The sequence below is a fragment of the Caenorhabditis elegans genome, chromosome V (assembly GCF_000002985.6).
Source record: "Caenorhabditis elegans chromosome V".
Classification (NCBI taxonomy): Eukaryota; Metazoa; Nematoda; class Chromadorea; order Rhabditida; family Rhabditidae; genus Caenorhabditis; species Caenorhabditis elegans.
The window spans coordinates 18,831,445-18,846,225 of record NC_003283.11 but is presented as its reverse complement, the minus strand read 5'-3'; the positions used below and the strand labels follow the sequence as shown (position 1 = coordinate 18,846,225).

Sequence of the window (14,781 nt, the reverse complement as noted above, 5' to 3'; positions counted from 1 at the left end):
GGTGTGTGACGTAGGAAAATAATTTAAATTTTTTTATACTTTTTTCGGGATAGTGATAAAGTATAACATTTCAAGAAAATTTTAGAAAATTCCAAAAAAAATTTCCAAAAAAAATTTTTTTTTTTCAAAATTAATTTTTTTGCCCAAAATTTTTTAAAACTTTAGAAAACATCAATATACTTTGGAATTTATTATATAAAATACAAGTTCACAAATCTCACACCACTACAACCCCTCTGTCATACAGGAAATACGGTTACCATGGCTCCGGTGTTCATTAGTGGAAAACATGTATAATCCCTTGGTAATATGAGATTGTTATGCGGGGGAATAATTTTAATTAATGTTTTTATAGTGTACTAGTACATTAAAATAATATTCGAGCGAAAGAAAAACATTTTGAAAAAAAAAATTTTTTTTGAATTTTTTTCAAAAAATTTCAAAACTTTTTTTTTTTCAGAATTTGATATATGAAAATTTGAATTTTTCGTCAAATTTGGGTCTAGTGCACAAAAAAATTGACTAGATCCAAATAAATTTGATATTTCGGGCCTAGAACGGACTAAAACGGCCCATTTGGCCTGATTTTTAAAATATCAGAATATAGTCAATATGGGTGTCAATTCTGATCAGAATTTTGTGTTTGTGTCAAATTTTAAGGTTGAAATGTCCAAAAAAAAAATTTCAAAAAAAAATTTTTTTTTGATATTTATTCAAAATTTTCAACAAAAATATTTATTTCCAAAACTAATCAATGTGCCTTAAATTATTAAATTTTACCGTTTTAACTGAATTTTTTATTAATTTGACCTTTATAACGTTCAAAAAATAGTATGTAAATGCAAATAACCTGGATTTTAAACCAAAAAAATACTACAAACTACAAAAAAATGCCGCGAATCTTCACAATTTTATACAATTCATATATGTTAGACTATTAACAAGCATTAGCATCCTGGATAAATTCTGGATGGCTAAAATCGATGGTCCAAATGTCGAAAACCCGCGAGATTTCCTGACGTTGACGCATTTTCAGCATGTCCACCTGAAAAAAATCAAATTTCCAGCAGTTTTGCAGATTTTACGTGTAAAAATTTGAATTCCCCGTGAAATTTAGCTTTATTTGACACCCATATTGACTATATTCGGATAATTTTGAAATTTAGGCCAGAAACGGCCTGAAACGGCCTGAAACAGCTCAAACTTTGAAATACGTTTTTTAGGGGGTTTGCGTGTTCATTTCAAGTTAAAAAAGACTGAACTTTGAAGTTTCTGAGATTTCAAGCTTAAAATGGCCTGAAACGGTCTGAAATGGCCTAGACCTTGAAATTTCTCTATAGAGCCAATATGGGGGTCAAATTCTGTTCAAATTTCACGCTCATTTCTAATTTCGCAGTTAAAAATGTCCCATGTGTCCCCGCAGTTGTCGGGGACAAGTGGTTTCGAGAGCTTCTGTAATTTTTTTTTTTGAAATTCGAAATTTTTAGATTTTCTGGAGATTTTCAGGATTTCGTATATGAAAATTTGAATTTTACGTCGATTTTGGGTCTAGCGCGCAACAAAAATGACTAGATTCTGATAATGTTGATAATTCGGGCCTAAAATGGCCTGAAACGGCCTGACCTTGAAATTTCAGAATTTAGCCAATATGGGGGCCAAATCAGGTTCAAGTTTTGTGCTAAATCCAAACTTTGCAGTCAAAAATGTCCCAGGGTGTCCTAATGTCCCGACACTTGACGGGACAAAAATTAAAAATTTCAAAAAATTTTTTTTTTCAAAAAATCAATAAACTCCAAAATATCATAACTAAACCAATTAAAGGCATTTCATATAATTTTAAAGCCCAAATAAAGCCTAAACTACCTAAAACAATTAAGCATCTCTGAAAAATTCGGGGTGCGAGAAATCGACAGTCCAAACGTTGAAAAGCTCCGCGATTTGCTGCCGTTGGCGCGTTTTTAGCACGCTTTCCTGGAATTTTTGGGCTTGAAGGTTGCTTAGAGTTGAAAATTGAGAACTTAAAGTTTAAAAAACTAAAAAAAAAATTTTTTTAGAATTTTCCAAAAAAAAAAATTTTTTTTTTCTATTTTCGAAAAAAATTTTTTTTTTCAAAATTTCAGATTTTTTCCAAATTTCAAGCTTTTCACTCACTTTTATCCTATTATTAATTTTCATAAGCTTTGCCAATCTCGCAGCATAATTAGGCATTCTCAACTGCTTCACATAGTAGCTATGTAGGTCATCGGCCAAAAATCCCAGCATTTTTTCGCAAAATTCCAGAATTTCTCCCTGAAATCGTTGTCCTGCATACTGTAGACACAGCTGGCACATCATGTAGCTCAATTCCACGTCATTTGGCTTCAAGCCAAGCATTTCGTCCATTACTTGGTAGACGTAACTGTCATGGGATGTGTCTAGGAAGCTGGAAATTTTCATTTTGGATTTTTAATGTTTCTAGTACATCTCATTTTAGACATAAAAATTACGAGCATTTTGAACTAAAAATCTCAAAAAAAATTTCTAAAATTGACAAAGTTATGTTGCTTTGAAATTTTTTTTGAAAAAAAAAAAGTTGCCCCGTCAAGTGTCGGGACATGGGACATCCGGGGACAAATTTCAGTATTAATTTTGAATAGTGCACGAAATTTCTGAAATTTTGGCACCCATATTGGCTATATTCCCATATTATAAGTTTTCGGGCCTAAAACTCGGCCTGAAACAGCCCGAAACTATAAATTCTCAAAACATAGAAAAATTTTAATATTAAGTTTGAATCAAGCACGCGATTTCAAAAATTTGAAAATTAAAATCGGCTTGATTCCAAAAAATCAGGGTTTCAGGCCTAAAAATCGGCCTAAATCGGCTTGAAACGGCCCAAAACTCAACATCTCACAACCTAAGGTGGAATTTCAATTAAACACGTATTTTTTGAAATCTTGACATTTATTCTGGCTACTTTCCGGATTGAAAAAAATTTCGGGCCAAAAAAGTCGGCCTAATTCGGCCTGAAACGACCTAAAATCATGAAATTTTGAATTATATGGAAAATTTACTAGAAAGCCGAAATCACAAGTGCAAATATTAAAATGATGCCGAAATTACAAAGTAATACATTTTCTGGCGGAATTTTCGGCCTAATTCGGTCTGAAACGGCCCAAAACTTAAAATTTCAAAATACAAACTAATTTTAATATAGAACTGAGTTTGAAAACATAATTTTCAAGATTTCGAGATCAATACTGGCCAATTTCCGTAGTAAAAGATTTTGGGCCTAAAAGTGGGCCTGATTCGGCCTGAGACAGCCCAAAACTCAAAGTTGCCAGAACCTAGGCAATATGGGTGTCAAATTAACGGGAATTTTACGGAGAGCTCAAATTTCTTAACGAAAACTGTCTCAGATGTCCCACGTCCCCGCAATTGCTGAGACAAGCATAAAAAATACCAATTTTTGTCTAAATTTTCAGGTTTTTTTCTGTTAAACTTACTATCTCATTTGCTCATTGCTAAAATTAGTGCACCACGACATGTCCACCTCAATCTCATTTAGATCGCATACTGCAAACTCGTTCTGGTGGCTGACCATAACCGTATTTTTGTCACAAATTCCACGTCGCCGGCCCATTGCTGAAACTGCCAACTTGTGCAGACGGGACCACACGTGCCAAATGCCTTGCATTAGTGTCAGCTGAAAATAAATTGAAAAAAAATTGAAAAAAGTTTTGTCCCGACAGTTTCAGGGACATGGGACATTTTGGGGACATTTGTGAACTTTTTCAATGCGATTTTTGAATTCTCCACAAAATTTCATTCAAATTTGACATCCATATTGCATAGGTTTTGAAAATTTGAGTTTTGGGCCGTTTCAGGCCGAAATAGGCCGGTTTTGGGCCGAAAAACAACATTTTCGAGCATTAAATACAATTTTGATTTGAACTTTGATTGTACTTGTAAAATATATCTATGCATGACACCAATTTCCTGTAAGATTAGAAAATTTTAGTTTTGGGCCGTTTCAAGCCGAAATAGGCCGGTTTTTTTGAGTATTGATGACAATTTGAAACAAAAATTGATATTTTTTAAAGAAATACAACCTTATTCAACACCAATTTACTGTAAATTTTGAATATTTTAGTCTTGGGCCGTTTCGGGCCGAAATAGGCCGGGTCTTTGGGCCAAACCCATATTTTGTCCAAACATAGTCGATATGGGTGTTAAATTGTCGGAAATTTGATGGAGATTTCAAATTCAGCAATGAAAAATTTCCCAGGTCACCCCAAATGTCCCATGTCCCTGCATTTGTCGGGACAAATTGGATTTTTTCAAGGAAAAACTTGATTTTTGATAAATTTTCGTAATTTCAAGGGTTTCTTTTTGGATTTTTCAATAATTTCTACCCATTTTGATAATTTTACCTGCTGATTTTTGTCCAAAAACTGAAATTCGTCCAAATACGTGAACCATTTGGTGGCGCACAGGAAATCCGTCTCGAAAAACGACATAATCTCTTTCTGGCCCATTTTTTGCACAAATTTCACTTGATTTGATTTAGCGTCTTGAAATTGTTGTAAGCCTTGCGCTAGTTTGAGCAGACGGTTTTTTGAAAACACCGGAGACTCGGAACCCTGAAAAAAGCGATTTTTTGAGAAAACCGTTAGTTTCCGGGCTTTAAAACCTGAAAAATCGAATTCAGAAGCCTAAATTTGCCTTAAAATCGCCTCGCAAAAAAATTTAAAAAAAATTCTGCCACAGCGGGGACTCCAACCCCGGACGTGTGATTGGTAGTCGGCGAAAATCACACTGCGCCATTTGGACAAAATTTTCAATAATTGTCATTTTTGAACAAAATTAATAAAAAATTAAGTTTTCTGTTAGTTTTTAACATTTTTTACCTTAAAACTCACAAATTCGATAAGTTTCTCAGCTTTTTCCAATAACGGTACGCAATCTATGATATTTCTCCTCAAAAAGAGCACTTCCGGGTCACACTGGAGCACGAAATATGGTCGCCCAACTGTTTGTTCAAAACTCTGAAAAAAGGAAAAAATTGAGAAAAATCGATATTTTCAAAAAAAAAAAATTGTCCCGACAATTACAGGGACATGGGACATTGGCCCTCGGTTTTTAATAAAATAATCAGATTAGATTCTCCTTAAAATTTGCAAAATTTTATGTTTGGGCCTATTTCGGCCTATTTCAACTCGGAATGGCCTGAAAGTAAAAAATTGGAAAATTAAATGGATGTTTTAAAACTTACCAATTTTCGGCGGAACATTTTCTCGAATGCCTACAAAATATTGATTTTTGGCCTAGAATGGCCTAAATGGGGCCTATTTCGGCTTGAAAATCGAACTTCTCAGAACCTAGTCAATATGGGTGTCAAAACTTTGGAAATTTTATGAAAAACTCAAATATCTTATTGAAAAATGTCCCAGGGTGTCCCATGTCCCAACAATTGTAGGGACATGATTTTTCAAAAGAAAATTTTTTTTTTCAAAAATCGATTTTTATTGTTTTTATTTCGATTTTCACAAAATCAGGAGAATTTATTGATTTTTCACTTTTAAAAATTTAAAATTTACCTTAGGAACTTTCAATTTCGGAATTGCTCCCTTCGCGCCAATGAGGTCCCGGCAAAACTGGAAATCTGAAATTTTTTCAAATTTTCAGACAAATTCTCAAAAAACTTACTCTCCGAGCTCATCCCAGCCTCATAACACCTCTGAAGTCGGCAATTTTTGCATTTCAGTGCAAAAATCAAGTGATTTTCACATTTTCTCAGGAATTTTCGGCTGGCGGCTCTTCTGAATCAAATTTTATGAAAATTGATAAACCCCTGAGGCAAATTTTGTGCGTTTTTCAAGATCTCCATAAAATTTGCGTTGATTTGACACCCATATCGACTATTCTGATTAATTTGATTTTCGGCCCAATTTAGGCCTGGAAGGGCCTGAAAATCGAAATTTTCAGAGCCTAGCCAATATGAATGCCAAAATTTTGGTAAATTAGCGAAGCTAACCGATTCTTTGCAGAAAAATGTCATGGATTCCCAAAAATATTGATTTTTGGCCTAGAACGGCCTAAATTGGGCCTATTTTGGCCTAAAAGCGAAAGTTTCAGAACCTAGCTAAATATGGATGTTAAAACTTCAGAAAATTTACAAAGCTTATTGGTTCTCTGCAAAAAACTGTCTTTGGTGGACGAAAATGTCGGTTTTCAGCCTAGAACGGCCTAATTTGGGCCTATTTCGGCCTGAAAATCCAAAATTCCAGACCGTAGTCAATATGGGGGTCAAAACTTTAGAAAATTTGCTAAGTTGACCAATTTTTTGCAAAAAATTGTATTGGATGCCCGAAAATATTGGTTTTTGGCCTGAAACAGCCTAAATTGGGCCTATTTCGGCCTGAACACCTAAATTTTGGAACATAATCTATACGGATGTCAAAATATCGGACAATTTACAAAGTGTGCTAATTTTCTTCAAAAAACTGCCTCTGACGTACAAAAATGTCGGATTTGGCCTGATACGGCCTAAATCGGGCCTAATTCGGCCTGAAAATTCAATGTTACAGAATATAGTCAATATGGGGCTCAAAACTTTAGAAATTTTACGTAGAATCTGAATATTTTGCTTAAAAGTGTCCCAGAGTGTCCCATGTCCCCGCAATTGTTGGGATAACTTTCAAAATTTCAATTAAAAAAAAAAAAAAAAATTTTGTGAAATTTTTTTTCGGATAAATATTAATTTAATTTAATAATTTGCAAAGTCATAGTTGAAAAAAAAAGCCTTAAAATTACCTAAAAAAAGCAGCACAAGCCCGGCAGGTGAATGCTCCAAAATGCATACCATTCCCCGTGTCACCACAAACTTTACACCGCTCCGGGGAGCTTGAACATGGCTCTAATTCCATTTTCAAACCTAAAATAAGTCAAAATTTGAGAAAAAAAACAGGAAATTTTAATTTCAGAAAAAAATGATGCAAAAATCGGTAAAAAAAAAGGGGAAAAAATTTTTGGAAAATTTTCGAAATGAAAAATTTTCAGAAAATTTTTTTCCTCAAAAATTTCAATTTTTACATCAAATTATTAAAAATCAATACCAAGTACATTGAAAATATTGAAAATGTATCAAAAAACCTGAAAAACGGCGAAAAATTCACTAATTCCCGCCGACCGAATCGAGAGGCGGCCGGCGGCGAGGTTAACCGAGAGAGTACCCAGCGGCGAGAGACGCAGACAACTCAAAGGTAGACAGTGTATTCATGATCTCTGATAGGTGAGAGTACATAAAATGAGTATTATTTGCATTAGGCGCAGGTGAAATCAAAAAAGTCCAAAGTTCGGGGACATTCGGGGGTCATTTTGGGACACTTGGGGACATCTAGGAGGCTTGAAATTGGGATAATCAAATTCTTTGTAAAACTTCCGAAGTTTTGACACCCATATTGACTAGGTTCTGAAAACTTTTGATTTTGGCCTATTTCGGCCTTGTTCGGCCCAAAACGGCCTGAAAATCAACATATCGAGAATTGTATTTAGACACCAAAATTCCACTGAAAATTTTAATGCATTTTTAGAATTTGTTTCGATTTTTAGAACAATCGAGTTTTTGGGACTATTTCGGCCCGAAACGGCCTGAAAATCCAAAATTCCAGACCGTAGTCAATATGGGTGTCAAAACTTTTAAGTTTTATAAAAATAATCTAAAATCTCATTGAAAATGTCCCTTCTGAAAAAAGGTTCTGAAAACTTTGATTTTTGGCCTATTTCGGCCTAGTTCGGCCCAAAACGGCCTGAAAATCAAAATGTTGAAAATTACATGGACATTTCAAAGCTTACCAATTTTCTGCTGAAAATTGTCTTGGATGCCTGAAAATATTGTTTTTTGGCCTATAACGGCCTGAATTTCAGGCCGAAATAGTCCGCTATAGACTAAAAATGAGAATTTCTGGAGATTTAGGACGGTTTTATGACGAATATCAATTTTTTCCATGTTAATAATGACTAGGTTCTGAAATCATTAATGTTTTCAAAAAAGCCCAAAGTAGTCCGAATTAGGCCGAAGTAGGCCGTTTCAGGCCGAAATATAATGAATTTGGGCTTTTGTGAAGTAATTTTGAAAATTTGACACTCCCATTTAGCAGCTTCTAGAAGTTTGAAACATTTCGACTGAAATGGGCCCAAATAGGCCGTTTTAGGCTGAAAACAGTATGCCAAAGACCTTTTCTAGGAACTTAGGACCTTTAAAACCTGAAAATTTGAGTTTCTCATCTTCAAATTATCCTAATCCAACAAAACAAAAAATTTTTGCCACAGCGGGGACTCGAACCCCGGACGTGAGATTGGTAGCCGGCGAGAATCCCACTGCGCCATTTGGACTATTTTGTCAAAAATGCTCCGAAATTGATTTTTTAAAACATTTTTTATAGATATAGAAAGCGTGCAAATTTTCTTTGTTTGTTTGATACAAAAAAATCAGTAATCGGAAAAAAAATCTTCATTTTTTAAAGCAGAATTTTAAAACCCTGTTTTCTACATTTCAACTCAAATTTTACGCTATGAAACTGGAAAATTTGAATTCTACGCATTTAAAATAACCTACAACAACAAAACAAAAAATTTCCGCCACAGTGCGGACTCGAACCCCGGACGTGAGATTGGTAGCCGGCGAGAATCCCACTGAGCCATTTGGACTATTTTGGCGAGTTTCAGCTCATTTTTAATGCTGGAACTTGATTTTTTCAACGTTTTTTTTAAGTTTTTGTAATAGTTATAACAAATTTATGAAAATTTTGTAATAAAATTTCCAAAAAAAAAAAAGAAAATTTTTTTTAAAAAAATTTTTCGACCAAATTTTTTCCAAATTCCCGGTGACAAATTGTCACATAATGTATGTTTTACTATCTTTCTTACATATGTTGACAGAAAGCACATACCAAGTCACAAATCATACAATTTGTGACTGTTTGGGTGGGTAAAACCGGTTAAAAACCAATTTTTCGGTAATTTTTCTCAGTTTTTCACGATTACAATGCTGCTTTTATTGATTTTTTCATCTATTTTTCTGTATTTCTTCTATCATTTCCACTGGAAAAGAAGAAATCTACCGCCTGGCCCTAGGCCCCTACCCTTTTTGGGTAACCTACTGTCTTTGAAGACTCTTAAGCCGGGTTATGAAGCTTTTAGTAACTGGAAGAAGGAGTATGGGCCGATTTTCACATTTTGGATGGGTTAGTTTAAAGATTTGGAAAATTTTGAAAAAAAAAATTTGAAAAAAAAAAAAAAAAAAAAATTTTTTAGTCCAAAAATTGTTTTTTCCAAAAAATCAATAATTCCTCCACATTTCAGCTAACAAGCCATTTGTGATCATTGCTTCATACGAAAAAATGAAAGAAACATTCGTAAAAGACGGGGACACCTATGTGGACAAGCAGCTCACTCACACTGAAAAAGAGCGGCTCGGCGAGAATTACGGGGTACTGGACACAAATGGGCATATGTGGAAGGAGCATAGAAGGTTTACACTGACACAATTAAGAGATCTTGGGCTGGGAAAAGATTTGATGCAGGAAAAGGTGATTTTTTTTAATTTCAAAAAAAAATTTAAAAATTTTTTTTTGAAATTTTTTTTCTAATATTTTTCCATCTTTATTCAGCTCAATAATCTTAATATTAGTCTAATTTTTCAATTACCCAAATATTTGTCTGAATCCCGAAAAAAAAAATTTGCTGAAAATCTGTAAAACTGAGAAAGTTATGAGTTTTTGAAATTTTTTTTTTAATTCCGAAAAAAAAATAAATTAAAAAAATGTCTTTCAAAGTTTTTGCTACAAATTTCTCAAAAAAAAGCCGGTTTCAACACAATTTTAAATTTCAATACAATTCCATTCAAAAAATCACCGAAAAATCACAAAAACTCGTAAAGTTATTGATTTTCGAAATTTTTCGGAAATGTCCCGACAGTTGCGGGGACATGGGACACTCTGTGACACTTTTCATCACGAATTTTGAATTCTTCATAAAATTTCCAAAATTTTGACACACATATAGGCTAGGTTCTGACAATTTTGATTTTCAGGCCGATTTGGGCCGAAATAGGCTGAAGAAGGCCAAGAAGCTCCACGTTCTGACTTCAACTGTATATTCTGAAAATGTCAGAGAACATTAAAAATTTTGAAAGCAATATTGGCTCAATTCGAAAAATTTGAAGTTCTGGCCTGTTTCTGGCCTGAAACGGCCTGAAACGGCCCAAAACTTAAAGCTCTTCGAATATAGGCAATGTGGGTGTCAAATTTTTGGAAATTTTGCGTAGAATCTGAAAATTTGATCGAAAAATGTGCCAGGGTGTCCCATGTCCCCGGGACAAACCGGGTTTCGGAGGAATTTTCGGGAAAAAGTTTCGAAAATCGATAACTTTGTTAATTTTCACTATTTTTTATTGATTTTTGCACGAAAAAATGTGAAATTTTTGGAATTTTTTAGGAAAAATTAGTGATTATAAAAATCAAAATTCAAAAAAATAATAATACCAGATCCTAATGGAAGTTGAAGAACTATTCAAGGAACTCGATGCACATGGAGGAGAAGAAATTGATTTGCCGAAATTAATCGATAGAAGTGTTGGAAATGTCATTAACTTGACACTTTTCAACAAGAGATTCGATATGGTAAGTTTTTGGTTTTTACTCGGCCTAAATCGGCCTGAAAACGGCATAGTAACAAATATTTGAAAAACTTTTCTTCTGTAACAAATAATCACAAAAAGATCAAAGAAATGTTAATACTGTGATCCCAAAATGGCTTTTCAAGGCCTAACTAGGCCTATTTCGGCCTGAAACGGCCCGAATGTCAATTTTTTAAAAATATGGCCAGTATCGATTTTAAATTAACAATTTTAAATTGAAAATGAAAGTTCCTAATTAATTGACACCAGTCTAATCAAGACCTGATATTTTAGACCTAAATAGGCTAATTTCGGCCTAAAACGGCCCGAACTTCAATTTTTGAAATTTTTGGCTAATGGCAGTGTTAACTTTACGATTTTCTAATATAAAACCCAAGTTTTGGGAAAACTGGCTTAAAAATCACTAAATCTGGATTTTTAGGCCTATTTCGGCCTGAAACGGCTTGAATTTCAAAGTTCATCGAATATAGCCAATATGGGTGTCAAAATTTAGCAAATTTTTTGTTCAATTCATATTCTGCTCTAAAATAGCAAAACAGTGTCCCCCTGATGGGACAAAAAGTCCCAAAAACTTCCCGAAAAATTTTTTTCCGGAAAAATTGTTTTTTCAGGACAAAAGAGACGAATTTGCCCATTTAAAATCTTTGATTGATGGAATGAGAAACGTGACGTCACAGTTCCGTTATCTAATCCAATATTTAGTCCCATGGACCTCTACGGTGCTCCCAGGACCCACTTTATCGGAAAAAGTACGAGCAAAACGCGAGGAGCTCGACGATTTCTTCTACAGCCAAATTGATGAGCACCGGAATGAGATTGACTTTGACAATACGGAAAATCTAGATTTTGTTGAAGCCTATCTCAAAGAGCAGAAAAAACGAGAAGAAGACGGAGATTTTAAGACTTTTTGGTGAGTTTTCAAGTGTCCCGACAGTTGTCGGGACACTCTGGGACACTCTGGGACATTTTTTATTAAGATTTTTGAAATCTACACAAAATTTCACGCCAAGTCGACCCCCATATGGACTATATTCAGAAACATGTGATTTATGCCTGATTTCGGCCTGAAACGGCCTAAAAACTTGGATTTTTTGAAAATAACCAATATGGGTGTGAAATTAACGGAAATTTTACGTAGGATCTAAAAATTTTGGTCTAAAGTGTCCCGGAGTGTCCCATGTCCTCGCAATTTGTCGGGACAAAATGGTTTTCAGTGTAATTTTGTAAAATTCTAAGAAAACTTCCCGATAATCAATGTTTGGAACACACTGAGACACTTTTCATTAAGATTTTCGAAATCTACATACAATTTCCGTTAATTTGACACCCATATTGACTATATTCTGGAATTTGGGATTTCGGCCTATTTTCGGCCTATTTCGGCCTGAAACGGCACAAAATCTTTGGCTTGTCATCTTGTAGGCTAAAATTTCAAAAAATGCATAGAAGTTTCTTTTTCTACCCAAAACTGCTTCAGAATCCCATAAATTGCAACTTTCGGTCTAAACCGGACTAAATTGGGCCTGTTTCGGCCTGAAAATCCAATCTTTCAGAACCTAGCCAATATGAATGTCAAATTAACGGAAATTTTACGTAGAATCTGAAAATCTAGGTCTCGAGTGTCCCCGAGTGTCCCATGTCCCCGCAATTGTCGGGACAAAACGATTTTCAGTGGGATTTGGGCAAAAAGTTTCGAAAATCAATAACTTTGTTAGTTATCAAGATTTTTTGATAATTTTTTTTCCAAAATATGTGAAAATATCTGATTTTTTCGGAAAAATAACAAAATAACTTGATTTTCAATTTCCAGCAACAAACAACTATGCGCCATGCTATTTGATCTCTGGATTGCGGGACTAATGACAACCACAATGACTATGACATGGGGTCTGTCTTATTACCTCTATAACCCGGAAGTTCAACGAAAAATCCGTGAAGAATTGGACAAAGTTATCGGAAATGACCGACTGATTAGCACGGCTGACAAGAATGATCTACCGTATCTACAGGCTTTTGTAACTGAAACTCAGCGAACTGCAAACATTATTCCGTTGAACTTAATCCACATGACAACTAGGGATACTGTAATTGATGGATTCCCAATTCAAAAGGGAACCGGCGTGATTGCTCAGATTAGTACGGTTATGTACGATGAAAAGGTGATTTTTTTGGCTTTTAACTTACTCTTTTTGTGTTCTCAACCAAAAAATTGAGTTCTCTGTGAAATTTTGATATTATTTGACCCTCATATTGTTATGTTTTCGAAAATTTTCGATTTTAGGCCAATTTAGGCCGATTTGGACCAAAAATAGGCCTAAGTCCTATTTTTTTGAAATAGGATCAACTAAAATGTGAAATTTTTGCAAATTCTCAATTAATGGACTCTAATACGGTCCTGATTCTGAAATTTTTGGTTTTAGGCCAATTTAGGCCAATTTGGGCCGAAAATAGGCCTGAATCCTCATTTTTCGAAATAGGACCAACTAGAAAGTCCAAATTTTTTACAATTCTCAATTAATGAATCGTAATATTAAATTAATTCATAGATTGTGGGTTTAAGGCCACTTTAGGCCGATTTGGGCCGAAAATAGGCCTCATTCCGTAGTTTTCGACATAGGACCAATCAAAGTGTAAAACTTTTGCCAATTTTCAATTAATAAACTCTAATACTAAAATGACTCTATAACTTTGGGTTTTAGGCCAATTGGGCCGATTTGGGCCGAAAGTAGGCCGAAAATAGGCCGAAAATATTATTTTTCAAAATATAGTCAATATGGGTGTCAAATGAACGGAAATTTTATGGAGATTTCAAATTTGTCACTAAAAAATGTCCCACAATGTCCCATGTCCCCACAACTGTCGGGACAAGTTAAAAATTTGATTTTTTTTCAATTTTTCATAAAAAATCCTACAAAAAACTAATATTTATTATTTTTCAGGTTTTTCCGGAGCCATACAAATTCAAGCCTGAAAGATTTATTGAAAATGGGAAATTCAAAAAAGTCGATGAAGTAATTCCATTTTCCATCGGAAAACGCCAGTGTTTGGGAGAAGGGCTCGCCAGAATAGAGCTTTTTTTATTTTTCGCGAATATTTTCAATCGATATGACGTCATGCCAGACTTTTCTGGCTCGCTGCCAGATTTGGACAAGTCAAAGGACAATTTTGTGATCCCGCGCAAGTTCAAGGCAGTGCTGAAGAGAAGATATATGGACTAATTTTTAGCGGAATTTTTGTAATATTTTGTACTTTTTGTATAATTCAATAAAAAAAATTGAAAAAAATTGATTTTGGAGCATTTTTTGACAAAAGTGTCCAAATGGCGCAGTGGGATTTTCGCTGGCTTCCAATCACAAGACGTTTTTCGAGTCCCCACTGTGGCAGAAATTTTTTCTAAATTAGTTTTGGGGTATTTCACACACTCAGAATCTAAATTTCCACATTGCAAAGCTCAACAATTGATTTGAAAAGTTGAAAACTCGGTTTTAAAATTAAAATTTAAAAAGTGAATTTATTTTTTTTTTTCGATTACTGATTTTTAGCATTAAAAAGCCAAATTTGCACGCTTTGTGAATATCTATAAAATATGCAAAAAAATGATTTATGAGCATTTTTTGAAAAAAAGTGTCCAACTGGTGCAGTGGGATTTTCGCTGGCTTCCAATCACAAGACCGGGGTTGGAGTCCCCACTGTGGCACAAATTTCTCTATTTTTTTTGAAGTATTTCAAACACGCTGAATCTAAATTTCCACATTGCAAAGCTCAAAAATTGATTTGAAAAGTTGAAAACTCGGTTTTAAAATTAAAATTTAAAAAGTCTATTTATTTTTTTTCGAATACTGATTTTTTCATCACAAATTGAAAAACTTGCACGCTTTGTATATATCTATAAAAAAAATGCAAAAAATGATCTGTGGGCATTTTTTGACAAAAGTGTCCAAATGGCGCAGTGGGATTTTCGCCGACATCCAGTCACAAGACCGGAGTTCGAGTCCTCACTGTGGCAAAAATGTTTCCTAACTTTTTTTTGGGGTATTTAAAACACACAGAATCCAAATTTCAACATTACAAAGCTCAGAAATTGATTTGTCAAGTCGAAA

At 34.2% G+C, this 14,781-nt stretch overlaps 2 protein-coding genes and 1 non-coding gene across 4 annotated transcripts; 2 read left to right on the top strand and 1 right to left on the bottom strand.

Annotated features, from left to right (window-relative positions):
• Positions 1-782: 782 nt before the first annotated feature.
• nhr-65 (Nuclear hormone receptor family member nhr-65) lies at positions 783-6,922 on the bottom strand. Of its 2 annotated transcripts, NM_001029049.6 has the most exons (9): positions 6,796-6,922; positions 5,689-5,801; positions 5,580-5,644; positions 4,902-5,027; positions 4,413-4,622; positions 3,486-3,685; positions 2,152-2,422; positions 1,864-1,971; positions 783-1,045 (listed from the first exon to the last, which is right to left on the bottom strand). In NM_001029049.6, exons 1-8 carry the CDS (start codon positions 6,906-6,908, stop codon positions 1,873-1,875), a joined length of 1,197 nt encoding a protein of 398 aa, NP_001024220.1. In that variant the 5' UTR covers positions 6,909-6,922; the 3' UTR covers positions 783-1,045; positions 1,864-1,872. The 2 variants fall into 2 exon arrangements, with proteins under 2 accessions (NP_001024220.1, NP_001024219.1); NM_001029048.7 differs by lacking the exon at positions 1,864-1,971 and having other exon boundaries at positions 797-1,045; positions 6,796-6,916.
• A 2,078-nt stretch (positions 6,923-9,000) lies between these two features.
• On the top strand, positions 9,001-13,962 carry cyp-33D3 (CYtochrome P450 family). The gene is made up of 6 exons (NM_075278.4): positions 9,001-9,227; positions 9,346-9,572; positions 10,530-10,664; positions 11,293-11,591; positions 12,492-12,840; positions 13,621-13,962. The coding sequence occupies exons 1-6, from the start codon at positions 9,029-9,031 to the stop codon at positions 13,897-13,899; spliced, it is 1,488 nt and encodes a 495-aa protein (NP_507679.2). The 5' UTR covers positions 9,001-9,028; the 3' UTR covers positions 13,900-13,962.
• Positions 10,008-10,073, top strand: Y17D7A.5. The gene has a single exon (NR_070202.1). It is a non-coding gene; the product is annotated as an Unclassified non-coding RNA Y17D7A.5 (non-coding RNA).
• Positions 13,963-14,781: the final 819 nt, after the last annotated feature.